The sequence below is a fragment of the Mirounga leonina genome, unplaced genomic scaffold (assembly GCF_011800145.1).
Source record: "Mirounga leonina isolate KUSES-001 unplaced genomic scaffold, KU_Mleo_1.0 Mir_173, whole genome shotgun sequence".
Taxonomy (NCBI): Eukaryota; Metazoa; Chordata; class Mammalia; order Carnivora; family Phocidae; genus Mirounga; species Mirounga leonina.
In genome coordinates, this window is record NW_023270447.1 from 58508843 (window position 1) to 58536397 (window position 27555).

General features: G+C 38.6%; 1 protein-coding gene across 4 annotated transcripts in view; it reads left to right on the top strand.

Moving 5' to 3' along the window:
• The first annotated feature begins 2257 nt into the window (after nt 1–2257).
• IPP (intracisternal A particle-promoted polypeptide) overlaps nt 2258–27555 on the top strand; it is a 72962-nt gene continuing 47664 nt past the window's right edge. For 3 of the 4 annotated variants that reach the window (XM_035018685.1, XM_035018686.1, XM_035018684.1), the window contains exons 1-7: nt 2261–2361; nt 5150–5488; nt 9801–10232; nt 19286–19441; nt 20447–20614; nt 25237–25374; nt 26114–26236. In XM_035018685.1, the coding sequence (XP_034874576.1) occupies nt 5197–5488; nt 9801–10232; nt 19286–19441; nt 20447–20614; nt 25237–25374; nt 26114–26236 (1309 nt within the window). In that variant the 5' untranslated portion in view covers nt 2261–2361; nt 5150–5196. Of the gene's footprint in view, nt 2362–5149; nt 5489–9800; nt 10233–19285; nt 19442–20446; nt 20615–25236; nt 25375–26113; nt 26237–27555 lie in introns of all 4 variants that reach the window. The other variant, XM_035018687.1, reaches the window with a different exon arrangement.

The window sequence follows — 27555 nt, forward strand, 5'->3', positions numbered from 1 at the left end:
ATCACTAATCCCATCATAAGGGACCCATTCCCCCGACCTCATCTTACCCTAATTACCTCCCAAAGGCCCCATCTCCAAACACCATCACACTGGGTGTTACGGCTTCAACATGAATTTGGGGGAGGAGGGACACAATTCAGTCTGTAGCATCTTATAAACATCTTTTTACTGCCTGATCTCATAAATGATCAGGTAATGTAAATTATAACAAAATGAAACATCATTTTACACTCACCAGGTTATACAAAATTTAAACATCTAATGATATTAAGTGTTGGCAAGGATGTGGAGGAAGGGAACTCATTCACTACTGGCGGGAATGTAAAATCGGTCAGAGTTTCGAAAAGAGGTATTTTCTAGTGCAATTGAAGATGTACATGCCATATGTTTGAGCAGTTCTGCTCTCAGATATATACACTGGTTTTCAAATTGCTGGGTGCAAACCAATACTAAATTGGGAAATTAATTTTAGTGGTGCTGAAGTATAATTTCCCAAAAGGTAAAATTAGGACTGTCATAGAAATATAAAATTAACACATGCCAAAAATGTTATTTATATTAATTAATGAGGGAGCCAGTAAAATGGTACAGGAATGCTGTATGAATTTGCTAAGAATCAGGAATGTTGAAATTGCTGAGAGGGAAAAGTGGTTTAATATGCCATAGGTTAATATAACTTAATGTTTGTTTGTTTTTTGAAGATTTTATTTATTTATTTGACAGAGAGAGACACAGCGAGTGAGGGAACACAAGCAGGGGGAGTGGGAGAGGGAGAAGCAGGCTTCTGGCAGAGCAGGGAGCCCAATGCAGGGCTCCATCATAGGACTCTGGGATCATGACCTGAGCCGAAGGCAGACGCTTAACGACTGAGCCACCCAGGGGCCCCTAACTTAATGTTTTTTTGTGTAATCTTTTCTACAGAGTGGACAAGAATTATTTGAAATGCCCATTTTCTTGCAAAATAGCTTCATCAATAGAAAGTCATAGGTCCTTATGGATTCAAATCCTTCCAAAGTCTGCTAGACAATGCCTAGCCTTACACTAAAAGGGCACCCAAGTAATCGCTTTTGCTCATTTCCGAGTCTTGGACAATAATTTTTCTGACAAGGGGTCCCTGTTAGCACTTTTTGGTAATGAATCGAAAAGAAGAAATAGAAATTTAGTGAATTGTTGGCAATAAGTATATAGTTCTGTGAAATTTTTGTTTCATATATATATATCTGTATATACCTATGTGATATTATTGGGTTTGAGGTAGAATGTTTTTGTTCACTGTCGGCTGGGATCAAAATATTTGAAAGCCACGGATGTGACATATTATGAGGTTTTGAGGTTCAACAGTGGAAAGAACTAGACATTTGGAGTTCTCCCTTCCCTCAAAAGCAGGCATCCATCCAAATGCCAGGCTTAGGCAAACTTAGAAAATGATTTGAGGGGAGCCTGGGTGGCTCAGTCGTTAAGCGTCTGCCTTCAGCTCAGGTCATGATCCCAGGGTCCTGGGATCGAGCCCCGCATCAGGCTCCCTGCTCCGCGGGAAGCCTGCTCCTACCTCTCCCACTCCCCCTGCTTGTGTTTCCTCTCTCGCTGTGTCTCTGTCTGTCAAATAAATAAAATCTCTAAAAAGAAAAAATGACTTGAGTGAATGGTAAAGAATAAAGAGAAGATAGAAATAATCGAATCATGGGGCGCCTGGGTGGCTCAGTCGTTAAGCGTCTGCCTTCGGCTCAGGTTATGATCCCAGGGTCCTGGGATCGAGCCCCGCATCGGGCTCCCTGCTCCGCGGGAAGCCTGCTTCTCCCCCTCCCACTCTCCCTGCCTGTGTTCTCTCTGTCGCTGTCAAATAAATAAAAATCATGTTGTTACCCATGAAGCTAAAGTTATACGTCAATTACATCTCAAGTTTAAAAAAAAAAGAGAAGCGCAGCGCTCGTGTTTGTCTCTGTCTTTCTTTAACACTGAGGTTCGCTGGCTATCTGGGACGCCACAGGAATGGAGAGAACGTAGGTGCAGTGGAACGGTCGAACCGGCCAGCCCCAACAGGCAAGAGCTTGGACGTGCCGCTGTGCAGTTGGCGGGCGGGGAATCCAACACCAGCCCCGGGCCACAGCCGCTAGGCTCAGGGAGCCGCCGCCACCCGCGAGCGGAAGAACACTGCGCACGCGCAGACCTGACGGGGGCCGGCGGCGCGCGAGAGGCGCTCCTCAGCAGGCCTGGCCTCGCCTCCAGCGCTCCGCCGATCGCTGTGCCGTCACCTCCGCCTCGTCCGCCCAGCGGGGTTTCCCCCGCCCCCTCGGCGCCGGCGCTGGTCGTGACTGCGCGCGCAGGGCCTGAGCGGGCGCCGGCGGGAAGGGGAAGCGGCGGGTAAGAAGGGCCTGCGTCCGGGTGCGGCTATGACGGGGTTGGGAATGACCTCTTCGCTCTTACGGCTCTTGGGACCCCTGAGGAGAGGAGAGGAGAGGAGCCTCTGGAAACGGTTCCTCGGGCCGCTCAGGCGTGCCTCTGATAGTCAAAGTGTTTTCGCCCTCACCTTTCGCTTGGCCTCGTCGGGTCCGCTCCTGCCTCTCCTTTCCCCGCCCCCACCGGGGAATGCGAAGGCCGAGCCCCCAACCTGTCAGCTAGCCCCAGACAAGTGTGAGCTGCCTTCTCCGCCATTTAGGTAGCGCCGAATGTTTATCCTCTTGTGTCGCAGCAGCTTAGGGGTAACTCTCCAGATCCCCCACTCAAGCACAAAGAGCCTCGGTTTTTTGACGCTTGCTTTTTCTGCCACCCTTTGCTGAAACAGCTTCCCGATGCCCTCGGCAGTAGAGTCAAGGCCACCAAACATAGGTCTTCACTTCTGGGCATCTCCACCGTTTCCTAATAATCTTCCTTTCAAGCTTGGGTCTCTTCCTCGCATCCGTATGCAGTGTCCCGGAGTTATGCTCTTTCCTTTTGGAAATATGGCCGCGCATGTGCCGCCCTTTGGAATGAAGTTCTTCACTGGCAGTGGGATAGTATCAGCAATTACTAAGAAGCATGGTAACACGTTAGGATTTCTGCTGTCTGCTACCCCAGTGGGTGGATATTCAGTCAACTATTTAGTAGCAGGAGGCAGCATTTTAGCTCAGTGGCTGTGCTTGGTGCCTCGAAGTTGGGGGCAGAGGAGGTACCTTGTAATCAAGCCCCTAGGGTTCAAAATTTGCTGACAGGAAGAAATCTAAAACAGAAAAAAAGCCTAACAGCCATGTCATATTTAATAATATTCTGCAGGTCAAATTTCAATGTAGAGACAAATGCACTGTTTGCTTTTATATGCCGATTAAATGTAATATGTTGACATTCTGTAAATGCTCATTGGAAGTTTTAGCAGCTGCTTTGGAACTTCTCAATCAGATTTCTCAATTCCTAGATAATCATGATAATCAGCTTAGTTTTACTTTGATAAGTTTGACTGAATGCTGTAAACTTAACCACTTTTTTCTAACATCAGCCCACACCTTTCTGTCAGTCTTATTACTACTTCCCTTTGATGCCTAGATTACAAAACCGTAGTCATCTTGGATTTCCCTTGTGCTTCATCTCCAAATGTATTATATTACTGGATCTCATGGTTTCTTTATTTAAAAAGTAAGTTGGATTTATCCCTTAGATTCTCATTGTTGGAGCTGTAAGGCTGTTTTCAAGGACTTTGCTACCTCTCAGCTCATTCCCTGGAAGGTTCATATAACAGTTCTGAAACATGACTGTTGTCATGTTTACTCTTGAGTCTATAGTGGCTAAATTTCTGTGCTTGGGTTTCAAAGCCTTTTCTCTATAACCTGGCCTAATAAATCCTATGCATGTGATATGGTGGGGAAAGCCCAGGATTTAGAGTAATAAGACTTGGATTCAAATACTGAGACTGTCGTTATACTAACACTGTGTCCTTGGGAGGCTTTGAGCTTCAGTTTCCTTTTCTCTCATTTCAAATAACAATACCTTTTCTTCCAGCCTCTTAATTATTGTGAGGATTACATTTGGCAGAATATGTGGAAAAGCTATCATAGTTAGACAAAACCTAAGGTATTGTTATTTCTCATTGTACTCGTTCATTTCACAGATATTTGAAAACTTAATATATGTTAGGTACTGGTGCTACTACTGTGAAAGATAGTCCTTGCCCTTAAGAGACTGTCTTTCAGGAAGCTTTCAGAGAATGTATGTGTCTGCAGGAAGTAGGGTGGTAGAGTGTCTGACAAGGGAGAGTGTGATAAACACTGTAAAATAGGCAAGTTTAGGATGAGCACCAAATCCAGAGGAGAGAGGAACAGGGAAGGTTCTGTAGGAAATTATGTTTGAACAGAGTCTTAAATTATAACAAAGACCCAAAAGGAAAAGGTGGGGAAGGATGTCTTGAAAGAGACACTTTTAGAGAACTGCAAATTGTTAAGGTTTTGTTGGAGTATTAAGTTCAAAGAAGAGTATGGGAGATAGGACTGGACAGGTAGACAGAGGTGAGATTTGAAGGGCTTTGTGTGCCAAGAGAAGTGTGCAAGTTGAAGGATTGTAAGCAGACAGTTGGCCTGATCACAGTTGGCTTTTGAAAATTCATTCTGCCTAGAGTGTGTGCTTCCTTACTACAGTATACAAAAACTTCTGGGTGCCTGGGTGGTTCCGTTGGTTAAGCGAATGCCTTCGGCTCAGGTCATGATCCTGGAGTCCCAGGATCGAGTCCCGCATCGGGCTCCCTGCTCGGCAGGGAGTCTGCTTCTCCCTTTGACCCTCCCCCCCCTCATGTGCTCTCTCTTTCTCAAATAAATAAATAAAATCTTTAAAAACAACAACAACAAACTTCTGCCTTTGTGCCTTTTCTTATTTTCTTTATTTCACCTAGAAGGGCTTATGCCCTCTCCTCATATGTTAATCTTTATCTTGCAACATCCAGTTCGGGTCGCATTTCTACCGTGAAGCATCCTCCAATTATTTTAGGCCCTATTACTTATTCCCTTCCCTGAAACCCTATTAGGAATAGTACCACACAGGTTTAGTCCTTATTTGTTTTGTGTGTGTTTTATGTCCCTAAGTAGATTGTAAGCTTCTTGAGGATAGGGAATGTTTGATATGTGTGTGAATAGAAGACGTGTTAAACACAAAAATATGTTTTCTGGTCTCCTTCTATTTTGTTTTTCAGGGTAGGACCAGATTATGGGCAGTAGTCCTTTTAATTAATCTGTCATCATGGCTAATGAGGACAGTCCCAAGGCTGGTGATAGTCCATTTTCATCAGATAAACATGCCCAACTCATCTTGGCCCAGATCAATAAAATGAGGAATGGAGAGCATTTCTGTGATGTACAGCTGCAAGTCGGCAAGGAAACTTTTAAAGTTCATCGGCTGGTTTTGGCTGCCAGTAGTCCTTACTTTGCAGCTTTGTTCACTGGAGGAATGAAAGAGTCCTCAAAAGATGTTGTACAGATTCTAGGAATTGAAGCTGGAATCTTTCAAATACTTCTAGATTTCATTTATACAGGTATGTTAAGTGAGCCTATAGCTTTGAGTGACGAATGATGTAATCACTCATGCATTGCAATGGGAATATAAATTGATACAACTTCTATGGAAAGTAATTTGACAATATGTTATTATGACTGAAAAGTTCCTATCTTTTGACCCAGTATTCCTTTTCTAGGAATCATAAGGAATTAATTAGTGATGCAGGCAAATACTTATGTACCAGGATGTTTATTGTAACATTATTTATAACAGTACATAATTGAATACAATCTAACTACCCCTCAGTAGGTTATATGGTTAAATAAATTATGGCACATGTATGTATCATGAAATATATTTTTAGATCTCTTAAATTATTTAAATATATACTATGGAAGAGTGTTTAGAATATATTAAATGGAAAAAATTTTGGATATAAGTACTCAGTTTTGTAAAGAAAAAAAAATCATTTTATTTGTGCACAGGAAAAATACCAGATGTAGATAAATGTTTATCTCTGGATGGTGGAATATGGAAGATCTTTATTTCTCCCTCTTTTTCTTTTTCCCCTCAAAATATTTATAATCAGCATGTATTTTAATTAAAACTTTTATTTTTAAAATGTTTTTAAAGGGCGCCTGGGTGGCTCAGTCAGTTAAGCGGCTGCCTTCAGCTCAGGTCATGATCCCAGGGTCTTGGCATCCAGTCCCGCATCGGGCTCCCTGCTCAGCGGGGAGCCTACTTCTCCCTCTCCCTCTGCCTGCCTCTCTGCCTACCTGTGCTTCTTTCTGTCTCTCTGTCAAATAAATAAATAAAAAATCTTTAAAAAAAAATGTTTTTAAAACGTTTGGATAACATTAGAAAACACACACAAAAAACCATGAAGTATAAGTTTTATATGATATGTAACAAATATACGTAGAAATAAGATTTGAAAGACACTAAAGTGTTAGTACAGTGTCTGTGGGAAAATGCGTGATTTTCATTTTTATACTTTTCTGCTTTGAAGTTTTTTTCTATGAGCAAATACAATATAATCAGAAAAAATGTTTGAAAACAAAGACTATGGTCATCATACTCTCCTTAAAGGACTACTTAGTGGGAGATAATTTTTTTTTTAAAGATTTTATTTATTTATTTGACAGAGAGAGATAGTGCAGAAACACAAGCAGGGGGTGCGGGAGAGGGAGAAATAGGCCTCCCACCAAGCAGGGAGCCCAATGCGGGGCTGGATCCCAGGACCCCGGGATCAGGACCTGCGTTGAAGGCAGGCGCTTAACGACTGAGCCACCCAGGCACCCCTGGTGGGAGATAATTATGTGACCTGATAAAGTATTATTTATTTAGTGCATGGTATTTAAACCTTAAAAATGACAAAAGGAGATTGCTTTGTGTTGTTTCTTATTATGTTTTGGAAAATATCAGAAAATAACTCTTAATTTGGAGATTGTAAAAATGACTATGTTTTATTTACCGAAAGCAATGCAGCCCTATCTATTGGCTAATGTACAAATTAGCATTGAGGGATTTTTTTTTAACCTTTTCTAAATGACTTGTGTGAGCTGAAAACAGCTTCATAAATGTCCTGCTTCTCTTATTTGCAAAGTGTAAATTAACACAGATTAATCCAAAGGAATTAGTGTTGAACTATGCAAAAACAGAAGAAATGCTACAAGGTGTTTATTCTGCCTCTTGTCTAAGGGTAGCAGCAAGAGATACTTAGTGAAAGATATTCCTGGTACTATCACTATATTGGTGATTAGCACTTCCATCAAATAAATAAAAAGTGGTAAAACCCAGAGAAATAAAAGCTAGTGAACATATCTGGGAGAAATAACATTCTAGAATACTGACATTTAAAGCTATAATTGGTATAACAATTAAGAAGAGAATTTGGCTACGGGTAAAAGATATCAAGTGGCTTAACAAGATAGTTTCTTTTCCCACAGGAGTGAATTCATAATAGGCATTCCAGGGATGGTATGGTGGCTTCATGATGTCCTTAGTGTCCTAATATTCTCCCAACATTTTGCTCTACCATCTATAGCTTGTAGCGTCTAATCTCATGATTGCTGAATTCCAGACAGTGGAAGGAGGAAGGGAAAAAGGCAAAAGGGCCTGCTAGCTGAGACTGTGCTCTTTTTAGGCTTTTCTGGTAGCCGTACCCAGTAACTGCTGTCCGTATCCCATGGACCAAACAGTAAAAAGTTCATCCCTATCTGTAAATGAGGCTAAGAAATATAATTTTTAGCAGGGCACAATTACTACCCACAACAAAATCAAGGTTCTTTTTTTTTTTTTTTTGAAGATTTTATTTATTTATTTGAGAGAGAGAGAGAGCACAAGCAGGACAGAAGGAGAGGGAGAAGCAGACTCCCCGCTGAGTAGGGAGCCCGACTTGCGGCTCGATCCCAGGACTCTGGGATCATGACCAGAGCCGAAGGCAGACGCTCAACCAACTGAGCCACCCAGGTGCCCCTTATTTTTTTAAAATAAGCTCTATGCCTCATATGGGGCTTGAACTCAGAACCCCCAGGTCAAGAGTCACATGCTGTACTGACTGAGCCAGCAAGGTATCCCATATGAATACTTTTTGTGAGGGGCGCCTGGGTGGCTCAGTTGGTTAAGCGACTGCCTTCAGCTCAGGTGATGATCCTGGAGTCCTGGGATCGATTCCCGCATCGGGCTCCCTGCTCAGCAGGGAGTCTGCTTCTCCCTCTGACCCTCCCCACTCTCATTCTCTCTCTCAAATAAATAAATAAAATCTTTAAAAAAAAAAAAAAAGAATACTTTTTGTGAGCTAAGCACTAGGGATATAGCAGTAAACAAGATAGACAGGGCCTCTGCCTTCTCAGAGCTTTGTAAGTAGTGCAGTTTAGGTACTTAAAAATTTGAAATGAACTTGTGAGAGCCTCATATTCCTTAGTTGTAAAGTGGGGATAACATTTCATAATTCATGTGAAAATTAAATGAGATAAATTTTCATAAATGTAAAAGTGCTTTTTGTAATCTATAAAGCCTTATGTAGTTATAGGACATTCTTTTTATTGCTCTCAAGTAACTCTTGGCTTTATCCAGTAGCAGGCATTCAGTCTTCATAGATTACAACCCATGATCTTGTCCAAATTTGTTGTGAATTCTCATTTCATTCAATTAAGTCTTTTTTTTTTTTTCCATTCAACTAAGTCTTATCTCAGTTTTCTCTGCAGCATACCATTTACTGCCATGGTGGATTCCATTTCTTACTTTCGGGAACCCGTGTTTGCATTCAGCAAGCGATATTCTTCCTCTCACGATAATCACTTTGGCCATTAATTTATTTAAAACAAATTTTTTGAGTGCCTAGTGGGCGCTAGGCATTGAGAATACAGAAGGGGAAGGCTTCCCCCAACAGACTTTATAAATCTTACTGGGAATACAAATTTTAGACAAATAGTTTAGCGGGGTGAATATCATAAAAGGGATAAAGGGAAGTATAAGATTGAATGGAGAGTTTGTCCTTATCAGGTAGGAGAATTACATTGTTTTTCTTCCCTTCTAAATATATTTGACTAGTTGGTGTTCTCCCAAAGTCATATATGTAAATATATGGAAGTGAAGTCATCTAGAAAGAAAGTGGTGTACATAGTTACTTAAATGTTAAGTATTTAATAACTTCTCATATGTTATAGACACTTGCTTATACCTAGTATTAAAAGTTAATGTTTGTGTGGTACTTTATCATAATTGAAGATGGGGACCCTGTCTTACCCCAGTGCCTCAGTAAATGTTAGATGTATATAGCCTTATGTTAAAATGTTGAAAGCATGGACTTTGATGTCAATCCCTACCCTCAGTCACTTGACCATGTGACTTGAAGATAAGTTATTTAAACTTTCTGATTCTTCAGGGCACTTGGGTGGCTCAGTTGGTTAAGCATCTGTCTCTTGATTCAGCTCAGGTCTTGATCTCAGGGTCCTGAGTTCAAGCCCCACATTGGGCTCCATGCTGGGTGTGGAGCCTACTTAAAAAACATTTTTTTAATATATAATAAAATAAATAAACTTTCTATTTCTGTTAAATTGGTAGAAAAAGAAAAAATAATAACACATACTCTATGGGGTTGTAGTGACAGTTAAGTGAATGGATAAAACAATTAATGTTTCTGTCCATTGTAAGTGTTCCATAAATGTTAAGTATCATCATTTAAGTTTTGCACTCTTTATACAAATCCTTTGTTGCCTTTTTACTTAGCATCTATCTACTCAGCAAATACTAAGCTATCAGTAGATTTAAATATAATGCTTTCTTAATATAAGTCAAATGTTTGTTTTTATTTTTTTGGTTATTTTGTCTCCCTAATTCCCTAGGTATAGTGAACATAGGTGTGAATAATGTCCAGGAGCTGATTGTTGCAGCAGACATGCTACAGTTGACTGAAGTTGTTAACCTATGCTGTGAATTTCTGAAAGGACAAATTGATCCATTGAACTGCATTGGGCTCTTTCAGTTCTCTGAGCAAATTGCCTGCCATGATCTTTTGGAATTCACAGAAAACTACATTCATGTCCATTTCTTGGAGGTTCACAGTGGGGAGGAGTTCCTGGCGCTTACAAAAGATCAACTAATCAAAATTTTGCGAAGCGAAGAGCTCAGTATTGAGGATGAATATCAGGTCTTCTTAGCTGCAATGCAATGGATTCTGAAGGACCTGGGAAAAAGAAGAAAGCATGTGGTAGAAGTGCTAGAACCAATTCGATTCCCTTTATTACCTCCTCAGAGGCTTTTAAAGTATATAGAAGGTAATTTTTTTGCATATCAAATGAGTGAATATCCAGTGGCTTATTCTCTGTTTGAAATGTGATAATGTTTTCATTTTTCAGTTCAATAGCAGACATTTATTGAATGATTAATATATGCAAGATACAACTTTTGTGTTTTGCAGATAGTATTTCAGTATTTCTACCCATTATTTTGATCAAATTCTTACATTACCTTTCTTGAGATTAAATACTAAGGGAGATTAGAGTTATAGATAAAATTACTGACAGAGCTAAAATACCACTGCTGTTTTTGGTAGTACTGATTATTTCAGTGGAAGATTTCCTCTTGCTCCCCTAAAAAATTGAGCAAAACCTGACACTTGAGGAAAATGCATATGCTAAAAACAAAACCCAAACTCAATAAATCCTGTAAGTCTTCTCATTATAAAATTAACTTTTTATTAATATAATATCATAGCTTCTAAATAGCCTTTGAATCATCTTTAGGTACTAAACTGAAAATACTTTTCATTGTAGTATAAAATAGTATTAATTTTTATATTAGAAAAATGATGATACATACATATATAAATATATTAATTATTAATTGATATATTAATATTTTATTTTTAAGCACTCTACACCCAATGTGGGGCTTGAACCCACAACCCCAAGTTCAAGAGTCGCATGCCCCACTGACTGAGCCAGCCAGGCGCCCCATGTTTAAATTTATTTTTATAAACTACCTTAGACCTGGTTTCAAGATTTGAAGCTCTTACTCTTGTCATGCACTGAAACTTTAGGATGTGACTGAGTTACAAATGATCTTATCAATTAAATACACTATTAGCATTAAAGGTGTAATTCTGTGAAAGAATTATATTTAATGTGGATTTTTAGGGTTTTTTTCTACTCTTAACAATATTAACAGAATTTGATAGGTTTTTCTGAGTGATGTCTTTTTATTAATGCATATACATTACTCAATCAATTCTTATTATTCACAATAGTTCTGTTCTATAAAGTTGCCACAAACACTGAATTGGCAAATACTGAGACATTGTTCCTAGGAGAAATACTGGGTAAGTTCTTACCTAGGTCACAGTATTTTTGCCACCTGATCAATACATAGCCTTGTTTTATGTGTGTTTCTATCAAAAACATCTTATTTAATATATATACTTGATTTATTAATTTTGAACTCATGGCCAACAACCTTATAACCCATGCCTAAATGAAACCTAATACATGTATTTATTCCATAAGGCACATTACAGGCTTCTTACAATCAGGAACACTAGACAGCACTTCAACAGTATGCTTGGAGTCATTTTTAACAATGAAATCACCAACAAAAAGCCCAAAAATGTGAAAAACATGGCACTAAATAGACAATGAAAAGGACACTTGTTTATAATATGAGAGCTGAAACACAAGGCAGAGCGTCACCTTGTTCAGTTCCCACCTGGAAACATGCATTCAGGTGATTCAGATTTTTTTCCACTCTGCAGCATGCCTGTGAATGACTAGGAAAGCAACATGAGTGTTAATTTGGGTTACAAGTGCATTTTAATGAGTAGATGTTTTCATAAGTAAAGGAATCCACAAATAATGAAGACCGATTGTATTTAAATGCTAAAACAAGAAGAGAGAAATTATCCAGACACATTTTTGCTTGAATCATATGAGAATTTAGGAGTGGGACAAAAGCTTTCATGGTTGAGTTGTCTTTTCCCAAGTTCTGTAGATACAGAGTGCTGCAGGAAAGTTCCTTTGCTAAGAGCAAGAGAAAGTTACCTAGAATTGGGGCATGTTTTCCTACAGGTTTTTAGTGTTATAATATTCAAACCTTGTACTGCTTATTAGCATGCCCAGTAATTGTCAGCTAAAGGTATTTCACTGGAGTAAAACTGCAAGGAGTCAGGGAGAAGTAAATGGAGGATTTTTTTTTAAAGATTTTAATATATTTCAACTTTGAAACTTTCTTTTTGATCATATTAGAGAAAAGGTGGGCAGTTTATGTAGAAAAATAATGAGACTACCACAAAATTTAGAGAGAGAGCAAAAGACTTAATAGAAATGGTTAAATTATGTTATATGAAATATGTAGACTTCCCCCCAGTATATTTTTTTGTATTTACCACTGGAATAATTCAGGAAATTTAATACTACTAGCTATATGATAACACATCTATTTCTTGCCATTTTAGAGAATGACTACTTTTTAAAAATGGTACATCCTCTTATAAATGTTTAGGTAATAAAGTATAATAAAACAACAAATTCCCCCAAAGTCCACCACCCAGAAATAACCAGTTATAATTAACATTTAGTAAACATCATTCTAGATATCTCTGTATAGGATGATGGATGATGGGTGGATGTATGGTTGGATGAATAAACAGAAAATAATGTAAGAATCATTCAGTACATACTATTTTTAATACAAAAAGCATACTTAAATCTCATTAAAAGTTAAGAAATTGAAGTAATAACTAATTTCAATGAATGTTTATCTCAAGAAACACTCATTCTAAAAAGTTCTTATCGAGTTAAGGACAAAGATGAAAATCATTAAAAGATGAAATAAAAGTTTCATTTGTGTTTTAATTTTATTTTTATTTATTATTTTTAAATTTTTAATTCCAATATTTTTAACATACATTGTTTTGTGTTTCAATTTTAAACAGTATAGACCCACTAAGAAAAATAAGGTAATTAGCATTATTATTTTTCTTCCTATGCCACCACCCAAGGTTTATACCTTTATATAGATTTTTTTTTCCAATCATGATTTCCCTAGCTCTGTGCTTTTGTTCTGTATTTAAATGAATTAATGTTGTCTACCAGTTTTTCAGTCTTTTTTTTTTTTAAAGATTTTATTTATTTATTTGACAGAGAGATCGTGAGAGCAGGAACACAAGCAGGGCAAGTAGGAGAGGGAGAAGCAGGCTTCCCACGGAGCAGGGAGCCTCATGCGGGGCTCGATCCAGGACCCTGGGATCATGACCCAAGCCGAAGGCAGACGCTTAACGACTGAGCCACCCAGGCATCCCCTTTTTCAGTCTTTTTATTCCCAAATTTTCTTTTTTTTTCTTTTTTTAAGATTTTATCCATTCATTTGAGAGAGAGAATGAGATAGAGCATGAGAGGGGGGAGGGTCAGAGGGAGAAGCAGACTCCCCGCTGAGCAGGGAGCCCGATGCGGGACTCGATCCCGGGACCCCAGGATCGTGACCTGAACCGAAGGCAGTCGCCCAACCAACTGAGCCACCCAGGCGCCCCCAAATTTTCTTTTTTGATTTGTCTTTTGGTTGGCTGGATTTCTTTCTTTCTTTCTTTTTTTTTTTAAATATTTTTATTTATTTATTTGACAGAGAGAGATACAGCTAGAGAGGGAACACAAGCAGGGGGATTGGGAGAGGGAAAAGCAGGCTTCCTGCAGAGCAGGGAGCCCGATGCGGGGCTCAGTCCCAGGACCCTGGGATCATGACCTGAGCTGAAGGCAGACGCTTAACGACTGAGCCACCCAGGCGCCTCCGGTTGGCTGGATTTCATCACCAAGTACTTTTTTCTTTCTTTCTTTTTTTTTTTTTTTTTAAGATTTTATTTATTTATTTGAGAGAGAGAGAATGAGAGACAGAGAGCATGAGAGGGAGGAGGGTCAGAGGGAGAAGCAGACTCCCTGCTGAGCAGGGAGCCCAACTGCAGGGTCATGACCTGAGCCGAAGGCAGTCACTTAACCAACTGAGCCACCCAGGCGCCCACCAAGTACTTTTTTCAAGAAAAGCTCGTGATTACTCTATTTCCTGAATTCTTTTCATATTTGAGAATTTCTGCCTGTTGCTTTTTTAACAGCAATTTGGATGGGCATAATTTTTTTTTTTTTAAGATTTTTAAAATTTGGGTGGCTCAGTCAGTTAAGTGTCTGCCTTCGGCTCAGGTCCTGGGATAGAGCCCTGTATTGGGCTCCAGCCCTGCATTGGGTTCCCTGCTCAGTGGGGAGCCTGCTTCTCCCTCTCCCTCTACTGCTCCCCCTGCTCATGCTCTCTCTCTGTCAAATAAATAAATAGTAAAATCTTAAAAAAAAAAAAAAGTAATCTCTACACCCAACAGGAGGCTGGGACTTACAACCCTGAGATCAAGAGTTGCATGCTCTATCGAATGAGCCAGCCAGGCACCCCATGGATGGGCATAATAGTCTTTTTTTTTTTTTTTAAGGTTTTATTTATTTACTTGAGAGAGAGAGAATGAGCATGTGTGTGTGCCTGTGAGCAGGAGGAGGAGCAGAGGAAGAGAGAGAGAGAATCACAGACTCCCTGCTGATGGAGGAGCCTAACACAGGGCTCTATCTCACAACCCATGAAATCATGACCTAAGCTGAAATCAGGAGTCCGAGGCTTAACTGACTGAGCCACCCACTCACCCCCTACTTCTCACAGTATAGAAAGTAGGTTTTACTATTAGTCATTTCTATTTTACAGATGAGGAAACTGAAGCAGACAGATTGGGTAGTTTGTCCCTATCACATATTTAGTAAGTGTAAAGCCTGGACTTGAACCCAGACTTCTCCCATTCTACAGCTTAACCCTATACTCCTTAACCCCCACCTCCAGCCCCACCCCCTGCCCCCACCCTTCCATGGGCATTAAGAAAAATGAATGTGGGCATTACCTATAAGTGCTATTTCAGAAGTGTCCTAGAAGTCTCAGCTTTAAATCATCACAAATGGAATCTCTCTGACGCTTCTAACAGAGATATACAGCTGCTTGGTGAAAACCATCAACCCTCACTTTGGCCAGCTAGGTGCTGGACACCTGTGCATATAAAGAGAAGACCCAAGAAAGAGAAAAGGTGAATCTCATGCCCCTGACTGGGAGCTTGATCTCCTGAGCCTGAAATCATGAGCTGAGGTGAAATCAAGAGTCGGTTACTTAACTGACTGAGCCACCTAGGTGCCCTGGGCATTTTATTATCTTTTTTAAAATTGAGATTTATTTATTTATTTATTTATTGAGAGAGAGCAAACACACGTGCATGTGCTCAAGTAGGGGGGAGGGGCAGAGGGAGAGGAGAGAGAATCTCAAGCAGACTCCCTGCTGAGCGCAAAGCCCAATACAGGGCTTGATCTCATGACCTATGAAATCATGACCTGAGCCAAAATCAAGAGTGGGACACTTAACCAACTGAGCTACCCAGACCTCCCCTCCCCCGCCCCCCAGGGCATAATATTCTTAAGTTATGATGGTATTTCTCCCTGCCCCCAATCAAAGTTTATGACACGGTCCTTTTTTTTTTTTTTTAATGATTTGCCTTTTCTGCTTAGATGCCTAAAGAATTATTTTGTTATTCTTTTTTTTCCAAAAGATTTATTAGCATCAACTTATAGAAGATTAGCACCCAGATATACTTTTTAAAAAAGTTTTTATTTAAATTCCAGTTAGTTAACATACAGGGTAATATTAATTTCAGGTGTACAAAAAGTGATTCCACACTTCTGTACATTACCTACTGCTCATCACAACAAGTGCACTCCTTAATCCCCATCACCTATTTAACCTGTCCCCCCACCCACCTCCCTAGCATCCAGATGTACTTTTTTTTTTTTTAAGATTTTATTTATTTTGAGAGAGAATGGGGGGGAGGGGGGAGGAGCAGAGGGCGAGGGAGAGGAAAAGGAAAGGGAAAAGAATCCCAAGCAGACTCTGAGCTGAGCACAGAGCCTGACTTGGGGTTCGATCTCATGACCCTGAGATCATGACCTGAGTTGAAACCAAGAGTCAGTGGTTAACTAACTGAGCCACTCAGGTCCTCCCAGATGTGCTTTTGAACTATGAGAATAGGCTCATTGTTTCAAAACCTTAGTTATCGTTTTTATTAATTAGTGATAACTGATCAATTATTTCAGGAAGCAACTATAAAACTATATTCTCTGAAATATGACACTCAAATTAGGAAATGATAATGGCATTTTATTTATTTTTATTCCTTTTTTTTTTTTTAAAGACTTATTTATTTATTTATTTATTTATTTGACAGAGAGAGACACAGTGAGAGAGGGAACACAAGCAAAGAGAGTGGAAGAGGGAGAAGCAGGCTTCCTGCAGAGCAGGGAGCCCGATGTGGGGCTCGATCCCAGGACCCTGGGATCATGACCTGAGCCGAAGGCAGACGCTTAACCATCTGAGCCACCCAGGCGCCCCTATTTATTTTTATTCTTGATTTGTGTTAGTCATTTTTCATTAGAGTATAATTATATACCCTTTCCTTTTAAAGGTTCAGTTTTTCCTTCATTTTGGGGAAATCTTCCTGTATGAAATTTCTCAATACTTTTAATGTTTCATTTGGTAGTCTTCATCTTTTTTTTAAGATTTTATTTATTTACTTTATAGAGAGAGGGCGCACACATGAGCAGGGGGAGGAGCAGAGGGAGAGGGACAAGCAGACTCCATGATGAGCCCAGAGCTTGACGCAGGGCTTGATCCCATGACCCTGATATCGACCTGAGCCGAAATCAAGAGTCAGATGCTTAACTGACTGAGCCACCCAGGAGTAACAGTCTTCATCATTTTATTGGAACTTCTTTGTCCTTCATATTTATCATCTTCTAATATTAAAATATTTTCTTTTCTTTTTTTTTTTTAAAGATTTTATTTATTTATTTGATAGAGACACAGCGAGAGAGGGAACACAAGCAGGGGGAGTGGGAGAGGGAGAAGCAGGCTTTCTGCCGAGCAGGGAGCCCGACATGGGGCTCGATCTCAGGACCCCGGGATCATGACCTGAGCCAAAGGCAGACGCTTAACGACTGAGCCACCCAGGCGCCCCTAAAATATTTTCTTTTGTTCTGTATTCACAGTTGTTTTCTCAAGTCTTTACTCCAAATTGGTGGTTTGATTTTTCATCATATCTATTGTGTTTCTTGTTTCTAATTTATTAAGTCTGTAATACTATCATTTCAGGTTCTCACTTTGTTTCCTTAGCAAGGCATCTCATTCTGCCTTTGAGCTCTTTTTTTTTTAATAGGATCTATATATATTTTTTTAATTTTTATTTTAAATAGGCTCCACGCCCAGTGTGGGGCTTGAACTCATAACCCTGTGATCAAGAGTCACATGCTCTACCAACTGAGCCAGCCAGGTGCCTCAGATCTAACTTTTTAAGTAATTTTATCCTGTGAAGCATGTATGGCAAGTCTGTTTCTGTTTGTGGCTAATGTTTTCTTCCAGAATGAATTCTGCAGTCTCTTTCTCTTCTTTTTCCTGGGATATACTTTAATAGTTGTATTGTTACTTCTTGATATAATGCTCATGTATAACATGGGCAACTCTCTTCAAACCAGATTACTCTGATGATGCAAAGCTAATTCTCCTTGACACCCTTTCTACCTTAATGTAACTTCCAGCTAAAATTTGAGGACTGTGTTGTGTTCTCGCCATTTCTTTCTAGCCTGAGGTATGAAGGTGGTGGAAGAACAGAGATCTGCTAAGGCTTAGATATTTGCTTAGGGACCTGGGCTCTGAGCTTTCTCTGAGATCCTGTTACTGATCTTGTGTCAGGGCTTACTTAACCCAGCTAAGAATGTGTCTCACTAGTGTGGACTTTGGCTAGTACTGTGCTCTGTTAGATGGCAAGCCATGGTGATTCTGTCTTTACTGATGGTTCTTTAAAGGATTTCTTGAAATGGTTTTTTGTTTGACTTCTCAGTTCTACCTCTTACCTGCTCATTCTGCCTTTCCAAATTATTAGTCATTAGTGAGAATTCTCAATATTTGTTTAATTGACCTTGTTTCCTCAATATTGCTTCTGGGATATAGGGACAGAGCTTGGAGACAGTCCCTTGCTAGCATATATGGTGTCTTTGTGTAAATTAGAAAATAATCCCATTCAAGAGGCAAGGTCTTGGGGCGCGTGGGTGGCTCAGTCGTTAAGTGTCTGCCTTCGGCTCAGGTCATGATCCCAGGGTCCTGGGATCGAGCCCTACATTGGGCTCCCTGCTCAGTGGGGAGCCTGCTTCTCCCTCTCCCACTCCCCCTGCTTGTGTTCCCTCTGTGTCTCTCTCTGTCAAATAAATAAATAAAATCTTAAAAAAAAAAAAAAAAAGAGGCCAGGTCTTATAGCTTGCCAAGTGGACATAGGTTGACTTTCATCCCCATTTCACCTCAGCTAAGCATCTTTGGGCAGGAACAGTATACCCAATCATGCTCAAAGTTTTAGGAGATGGACCTCATCCCACTGGAATCTTTTGTTTCTTGCATTGACTATCCTTTTTTAAAGTACATGACATAATTGGGCGCCTGGGTGGCTCAGTTGGTTAAGCAACTGTCTTCGGCTCAGATCATGATCCTGGAGTCCCTGGATTGAGTCCCTGGATCGAGTCCCGCATCGGGCTCCCTGCTCGGCAGGGAGTCTGCTTCTCCCTCTGACCCTCCCGACCCTCCCCCCTCTCATGCTCTCTCTCTCTCAGTCTCTCTCTCTCAAATAAATAAATAAAATCTTTTAAAAAATAAATAAATAAAGTACATGACATAATTTTATATCTTTTTGTTTTGTTTTGTTTAAGATTTTATTTATTTATTTGACAGAGAGACAACGAGAGAGAGAACACAAGCAAGGAGAGTGGGAGAAGGAGAAGCAGGCTTCCTGCGAAGCAGGGAGCCCGATGTGGGGCTCGATCCCAGCACCCTGGGATCATGACCTGAGCCGAAGGCAGACACCTAACAACTGAGCCACCCAGGCACCCCTATCTTTTCGTTATTAAGTCATAAGTATAGAATATTGGGCTATTTTATTTTTCCATTTTGTTGGATAATCATGGTCCTATTTTACCTTGTCATCTTTGTTTAGAAATCCTCAAACGTGTTTTTAAATTAGATATTATGAAACATATTGTTAAAAACAATTTTTGATTGAAGGAAAGTATATTCTTTAGTAACAATGAGAAAAATAATATTTGGGATTGTAGGAAACAATCGCAATTGCCTGATGATGAGTTTTTATTTTTTGATAAATGTGTTCTATCTTTATGGGAACATGTCTTTTCAATATTATTTAATAGTTGATTAAAACAGTATCTTGTCAAACTTGCTTTAGGAGTATCCGATTTTAATCTTCGTGTTGCATTGCAAACACTTTTGAAAGAGTACTGTGAGGTGTGCAAATCTCCCAAAGAGAACAAGTTTTGTAGTTTTCTGCAGACATCTAAAGTTCGACCTCGGAAGAAAGCAAGAAAGTACCTATATGCAGTAGGTGAGAACCTTTTAAAAAGTGATACAAATAATCTTTATTTTTAGGAGTAAAACCTTTGAATATTTTGTTGTTATTGTTTTACAAACATCAGAATATGCAAGTGTGTCAAATAGGTATATTTAATTTCACATAGAGGCTACAGATTAATTGATTATGTTTAATACAGTGGATACATCTAAGAATAAATAGCTATTTATTTGACATCTGTTATTCTGTGATATAAGTTGTTGGGTTCTTAGATTGTCCAATTAGTGTCAAATAACTGATTTATGAAATATTGCTTGAAAAGTTAAAAATGTGAATTCCAGTGAAAAATAAGGAAAATCTCAACATTTTTAACTATTCATGGTGTCTTAGATGATTAGGGATTATAGGAACTAGTGGTCTCTAAAGTGTGGGCATACAAGATAATCCACAGAAGTATCAGGTGAACATATTAAAACATCTTTTTTATTTTAAAAAAACATTAAGTATTATTAATATGTGATGTATATATAAACAGATTATTCAGATTTACATACATAATATTTTATATATACTTCATAACAATTTATAATCTGTATGTAATTATATGTATGATTTCATGTATGCTATCTAAATATGTTATTTTTGAGTTCATGCTACAATTTTTTTACTGATGGGATGTGCAGTTAAACAAGGGTTTCAACTATTTTTAGTTGAAAAAGATACTAATAGAAGTCATAATGAGACCTCCTAACTAGACACATAACTAGCTCCTTTTATGTTTTATCTAACATTCTATTATAACCAAAACCAGGTGGTAGAACACTGGTTGACCTCATTGCATTTAAGCCATCATCTTTCAGGACTTGGCGTATTTAAGAATAATATATGTATATGTGGCAGACTCTAAAGCACTTGTTCTTGGCTATGAAATAGTTATTGGCTGAATGTCTAGATGTAGAGGGCTAGATTTTTCTCATTACTGTCATTTCCATATTTAGCAGTAAGTGATTTGCTGTGTATCTCCTTTCCTTCATTCAGGTGGATATACTCGGTTGCAGGGGGGTCGTTGGAGTGATAGCAGAGCCCTCAGCTGTGTAGAACGTTTTGACACCTTTAGCCAGTACTGGACCACTGTGTCTTCACTTCATCAGGCTCGATGTGGGCTGGGAGTAGCAGTTCTGGGAGGGATGGTTTATGCTATTGGAGGTAATAATGAAACTGTCTTCTTTCCCTTTTTAGTCTCTAGCTGTAAGTTGACTGCATTCTTATATGACTTATATATATGGTTAGGTACTGTGGGGTATACATAGATATGGTTGTGCTCAATAAATATTTAATGAATAAATGAATGAAAAAAGAAAGCGGAAACAGAAGATAATTGAATGTTTCAGACCAGAGGGATACTGTGATTTATCCCAAGGCAGAATACGTAGGTTTGATTTTGATGAAAAGTTGTTTATAAAATGTGGCACCAAATGTTTGTGATAAAAATTGTTTTAATTTTGAAATTTAATTTCACATACTGGAAGTTGTATTTAACTAACATAGTTACCTGGGCAATGAGATTTATAAAAACTAAGTCATCTAGACATTGGGATATATTTCTTGGTTGAAATCACTGTTTTCTGAAACTATTATTAGGAATTATAAAATGATTAATAAGATTAAATAAAAGGAGTTTTGAATGTTGGAGGGAACTAATTATCAGAGGAGGATCTAAAGAGAAGTAAATGTTAATGCTTTTATATCAATATTTACTTCTGTATAATTTGTCTTTATAGGAACAAGCCTAGGCAGGTCCTCTAACCCTTAGAACTAATCATTATGCCTTATTTCTATGGGTTAGTCTAAAACACAAAAGTTGTATATAAAAAAAAATTTTTTTTTTAGATTTATTCATTATTTGAGAGAGAGTACTAGCAGAGGGGTAGCAGAGGGAGAGGGAGAATCTCAGGCAGGCTCAGCGCTGAGCCCAATGTAGGGCTTGATCTCACAACCCTGAGATCACGACCTGAGCAACCAAGAGTTGGTCCCTTAACCGACTGCACCACCCAGGCACCTCTTGAAAATGTTATTACTATTTTTTGACTATGATATTGTCAGTTTAAGATGAGAGAGATATAGAGAATATTTGGTTTTTACTTCTCTTTTGGAGGGAACATAATTGTCCCTTAAAAACAGTTCATTAAGAGGCAACTGGGTGGCTCAGTTGGTTAAGCAGCTGACTCTTGATTTTGGCTCAGGTCATGATCTCAGGGTCGTGAGATAGAGCCCCACGTTGGGCTCTGCTCAGTGCAGAGTTTGCTTGTCCCTCTACCCCTCCCCCCGTGTGCACTCTCTCTCTCTCAAATAAAATAAATAAAATCTTAAAAAGAAAAAGAACTCAGTTCATTAAATCAATAAATGCCATGGTGAATCCAGAAATCCCAACAAAGAAATAAGAGTTTTAAGCAAGAAATTTCTGTCAGCATAAAGACCATGATTCTATACAATCTTTGACTAAAACTCTCATAGCTCTTTTTATATACGTTTTGGCAATCAGGGATAGTTTCATTGCATGAACTCTCCTATTTAACATAGGGTCACAGTGTCCTATGTGACACTTTCATATATATGTGTCCCCTTTCCTCATGCCATAGAAATACTTATGGGCACCCTTCAAAAATGCTATGACTTCACTATTATTTATTTATTTATTTATTTATTTTTAAGTAGGCTCCGCATCCAATTTGGGGCTTAACCTCATGACCGAGATCAAGGGCCACATGCTCTACTAAGTCAGCCAGGCACTTCAACTCGGCCAACTATTATTAATAATATCAACATTGCTATTTTAAGATATTTTATAATATATAATTTTAAGGGCGCCTGGGTGGCTCAGTTGGTTAAGCGACTGCCTTCGGCTCAGGTCATGATCCTGGAGTCCTGGGATCGAGTCCCGCATCGGGCTCCCTGCTCAGCAGGGAGTCTGCTTCTCCCTCTGGCCCTCCCCCTTCTCATGTGCTCTCTCTCTCTCAAATAAATAAATAAAATCTTAAAATATATATATATATAATTTTAAGATAATTTTTATTATCAAAGTAATTCAGGTTTGTAGTAGAAAATTTTGCTCAGACGCTTGATGACTGAGCCACCCAGGCGCCCTAATTCCAGAACATTTTTATCACTGCAAAAGGCCACTTTTATTATTTAGGGAAATTTTTATATCAGTGTAGGGAATTGTTTACAAGGTATGTTTCCAGATTCCAGCCAAGGGTCAATCTTGCAAGCAGGTCTTTCTAAGGATAGGCATTCTCAGGCCTGCTGTGCTGATTCTTTTCTGCACAGTAGTTTTATATGTTCAGGATTCCAGGCCCTCATAAAGTTATATGTTATATGTGCTGCAAATACCTTTTGCTACTCTGCTGCTTCATCTTTCACTTTCTTTATGTATCTTTTTTTTCTTTATGGTATCTTTTGATAAATGTATTTTTCATTTTATTTTTTTAAAGATTTTATTTATTTGACAGAGAGAGACACAGCAAGAGAGGGAACACAAGCAGGAGGAGTGGGAGAGGGAGAAGCAGGCCTCCCGCTGAGTGGGGAGCCCAGTGCGGGGCTCGATCCCAGGACCCTGGGATCATGACCCGAGCTGAAGGCAGACGCTTAACGACTGAGCCACCCAGGTGCCCCTGTATTTTTCATTTTAATGTAGCTAACTCTATTATTTATTTTCCCTTTATGGTTAGTGTTTCTAGTATCTTTTTAAAGAAATCCTTCCCTACTCCAAAGTCATGAGGATATATACCTTTATTATTTTCTAAAATTTTAGTTTTAGAACTAACTGTATGTCTGTAATGTATGTGTGCAATCCACCTGGAATTAAGTTTTTACATAATATGAGTAGGGAACCAGTTTCATCTTTTCCTCATAGATATAACCAATTATCCCAGCATAAAAAGCTTTTGTTTCCCTATTGCTATGCAGTGCAAACTCTGTCATATATCAGGTAATCATATATGTTGGTTTCTCTTTCTAGAATTTCTTTTCTGTTTTGTTCTCTCTGTGTATCGTTATCTTTTTTTTTTTTTTTTAAGATTTTATTTATTTATTTGACAGAGACAGAGACAGCGAGAGCAGGAACACAAGCAGTGGGAGGGGGAGAGGGAGAAGCAGGCTTCCCGCTGAGCCGGGAGCCCGATGTGGGACTCGATCCCAGGACCCTGGGATCATGACCTGAGCCGAAGGCAGTCGCTTAACCAACTGAGCCACCCAGGCGCCCTGTGTATCGTTATCTTAATCACTATAGGTCTGTTTTAAGTCTGATAAGCTTACCTGATAGGACAGTTTCTCCCCTTACTATTCTTGTGTGGGAGTGCTTGGCTATTCTGGGCCCTATGTACTTCTATATAAATTTTAGAGCCAGTGCATCAAATCTGTTTGTTTTCTTTTGTCAAATCTGTCTTTAAAAATAATGTATGACAATGGAATACTAGTCAGCCATCAAAAAAATGAAATCTTGCCATCTGCAATGATGTGGATGGAACCAGAGTGTATTATGCTAAATGAAGTAAGTCAATCAGAGAAAGACAATTATCATATGATCTCACTCATATGCGGAATTTAGGAAACAAAACAGAGGATCATAGGGGAGGAGAGGAAAAAATAAAACAAGACGAAATCAGAAAGGGAGACAAATCATAAGAGACTCTTAAGCATAGGAAACAAACTGAGGGCTGCTGTAGGGGAGAGGGGTAGGGTAGGGGGAAGGGGTAACGGTGATGGACATTAAGGGGGGGCACGTGATGTAATGAGCCCTGGTATTATATAAGACTGATGAATCACTGACTCTACCTCTGAAACCAATAATATATTATATGTTAATTAATTGAATTTAAATTTAAAAAATGTTAATTGGAAAAAAAATAAATAAAAATAGTGTATGATTCCACTTATATGAGGTACTTAGAATAGTCAAAATCATAAAATACAAGAAATATAATGGTGGTTGTCTGGGGTTGGGGGAGGGGAGAATGGGGAGTTATTGTTTGAGTCAGTATAATGTTTGAGTTTTACAAGATGTAGAGAGTTTTGGGGGTTGATAGAGGTGATGGCTGCACAAAAATATGAATGTGTTTAACATCACTGAACTCTACACTTAAAAATGGTTAAGATGGTAAATTTTATGTTACTTGTATTTTAACACAATAAAAAAAGTGTGTTTCAAATTGGGATTATGTTAAATCTATAAATCAGTTTGGGGATAATCATCTTTACATTGATTCTTCTAATTCATGAACATGATATATCTCTTCATTTACTTAGATATTCCTTAGTTTAAAATTTTATCTAAATGAAGTTTATAAATTTTATCTGCCAGAGGTCTTGTACAATCTTTGATTGGACTTATTTCTAGGTAGAGTCTTTTTTAAAATTCTATTTTAAGTGGTACCTTTTTAGAAATTTTTATTTTCTCTTTGTTGCTAGATAAGGATTGCATTAAAATTCAAATTATACCAGAGCCAGGTATCCAAACTAATACATGAAAAAATATAGAAGTGTTAAAGTACAAATTTTATCCCCCAAAATTACATGGATTATTTGGGTGGTAGAATTAGAAATAGATAATAGGAAAATTATGCCTTGTTTCATTAAGTGGGCTTTAATAAATGACAGTGCTATTGATTTATAATAACACTTATGGGGCAAACTAATCTTAATGAATAGTATAAAATCAGACATAATAGTTGAATTTCTGATAATACAGAATGCTACTGAATATTGTATTATGGTTCTAGGCTATTAGCATCACTAAACCTTCTGATATGTGTCTCTTTTATTTAACTCAGGTGAAAAGGATTCGATGATTTTTGACTGTACTGAATGCTATGATCCCGTTACTAAACAGTGGACAACTGTAGCTTCAATGAATCACCCCCGCTGTGGCTTGGGAGTGTGTGTGTGTTATGGGGCTATCTATGCTTTGGGTAATTATGCTTTTTGGTTTAAGGATATCTAGTATTATTTAAATTCTTAGATTCTAATTACTTTAGACATTTTCCTTCCCTCCCATAAGAAACTTTTTTTTTTTTAATAGAGATACAGCGAGAGAGGGAACACAAGCAGGGTGGGTGGGAGAGGGAGAAGCAGGCTTCCCTCTGAGCAGGGAGCCCGATGCGGGGCTCGATCCCAGGACCCTGGGATCATGACCTGAGCCAAAGGCAGATGCTCAACGACTGAGCCACCCAGGCGCCCCAAGAAACTTGTATTTTTTCAGCTTTATAAATTTTTATTTTCAAGATTGAATTACTTGGGGAATATTGTCAAGTATGGAGCTTTTAGAAGGAGATGGAGATAAAATGTAGATAAGATGTCCAGTGAAGTACTTTAGCTAATTAGTTAAATCTCATGATTAGGATAGCCATTCTGAATATGCAGAAGTTGTTTCAAAAGGTAGTTTTGCAAAATACCTTATTTCCTAAGCAATATGATGAACTTTTGTTTTTATTTTGTTTTGTTTTAAATCTCTGATGAAAACTAGGCAGAGAGTTAAGATCCAAGTTTTATAGTCAGATTCTAACTTTTTGTATGATCTTGGACAAATAACCCTCTGGTCCATGTGATAATCATTCAGAATATAAAGTTGCCAGATTAGATGTTTTCTAAGGTATTTTTCAAAGATAAGACTCCTTTATCCAGAATTGACATTTTTCTATTTGCTTACAGGTGGATGGGTTGGAGCTGAGATAGGGAACACCATTGAAAGATTTGATCCTGATGAAAATAAGTGGGAAGTAGTTGGCAACATGGCTATGTCACGCTACTACTTTGGGTGTTGCGAAATGCAAGGTAATTGCTTTCTAAAAAATTTTTCCTGAAAATGTATTTTATTTTATTTTATTGTTTATCTTTTGGGGGAAGGGCAGAGGGAGAGAAGAGAATCCTAAGCAGGCTCCATGCCCAGCATGGAGCCCAACACAGGGCTCAATCTCACAACCCTGAGATCATGACCTGAGCTGAAATCAAAAGTCAGATGCTTAACTGACTGAGTCACCCAGGTGCCCCCCTTTTTTTCCCCTAAAAATATATTTTTTAAAAAAACTAAGCTTGGGGGCGCCTGGGTGGCTCAGTTGGTTAAGCAACTGCCTTTGGCTCAGGTCATGATCCTGGAGTCCCCGGATCAAGTCCCACGTCAGGCTCCCTGCTCAGCAGGGAGTCTGCTTCTCCCTCTGACCCTTACCCCTCTCATGCTCTCTCTCTCAAATAAATAAATAAAATCTTAAAAAAAAAAAAAACCAGCTAAACTTGAAGCTTTATTTTAACAATACTGTATTTTATGTCTGTTAGTATTGAATGCTTGACACTGACAGTATGGAAGTATTGCTTTTAACATTTTATATGTTTTAACCTCTTATATCTTTATTTCTGTATTGTCAAAATAATTTTTTTTTTCCAAAATAAACAAAGCTAGAATTAAAAATTACAGATAGGCACAAATACCTGACTGGCAAAATAAGCATTTGAACCTTCATCCATCTTTGTCACTTTCTCTCCCATACAGTCCTTAGTAAGTATTTCTAAGTAGGAAGAGGATATAAAAAACAATCTGACTGTCTCTTCTTTTGGCATTTTCAGTGTTTTCTTACAGGGCACATTCTGACTCAGTCCACACAGAGTATAATGCTATGACAGATTTGAAAAATGTTGTACTATATATTAAAATGGTGTACAAACATTATTTTAATTGTCTACTATACCCTGAGAAGTAGTTGGTAAGCACTGTCAAGTAGAACCTAATTCTTGGTCCAGAATTGGAGAGCAGATTTATATGTACCTGTAGAGTAGTGAGCAGTGTGCTCATTGTTATAACAACTCAACCTGCTATTCCCACCTCAAGTTCTTTCTGCTTTGTGAATACCTTCTCAGATTTCCATTAGCATTTTAATGTTCAAATTACATGGTACAGACTGTATTCTATTGTGTAATGCTATAGTGTTCTCTAATTGTTTTGTATCTATTATTTTTATCTTCTCATATAAATTAGGTGTTCTGAGACTTAGTTTTCAACATAGGGATGAGGGGCAGTTTCCCTCCTACTAACAAGAAGAGGTTCTCAGAACACAGCTGGGTGTTGGAGAATTCAACTCAACTCTAACACTATGTACCCA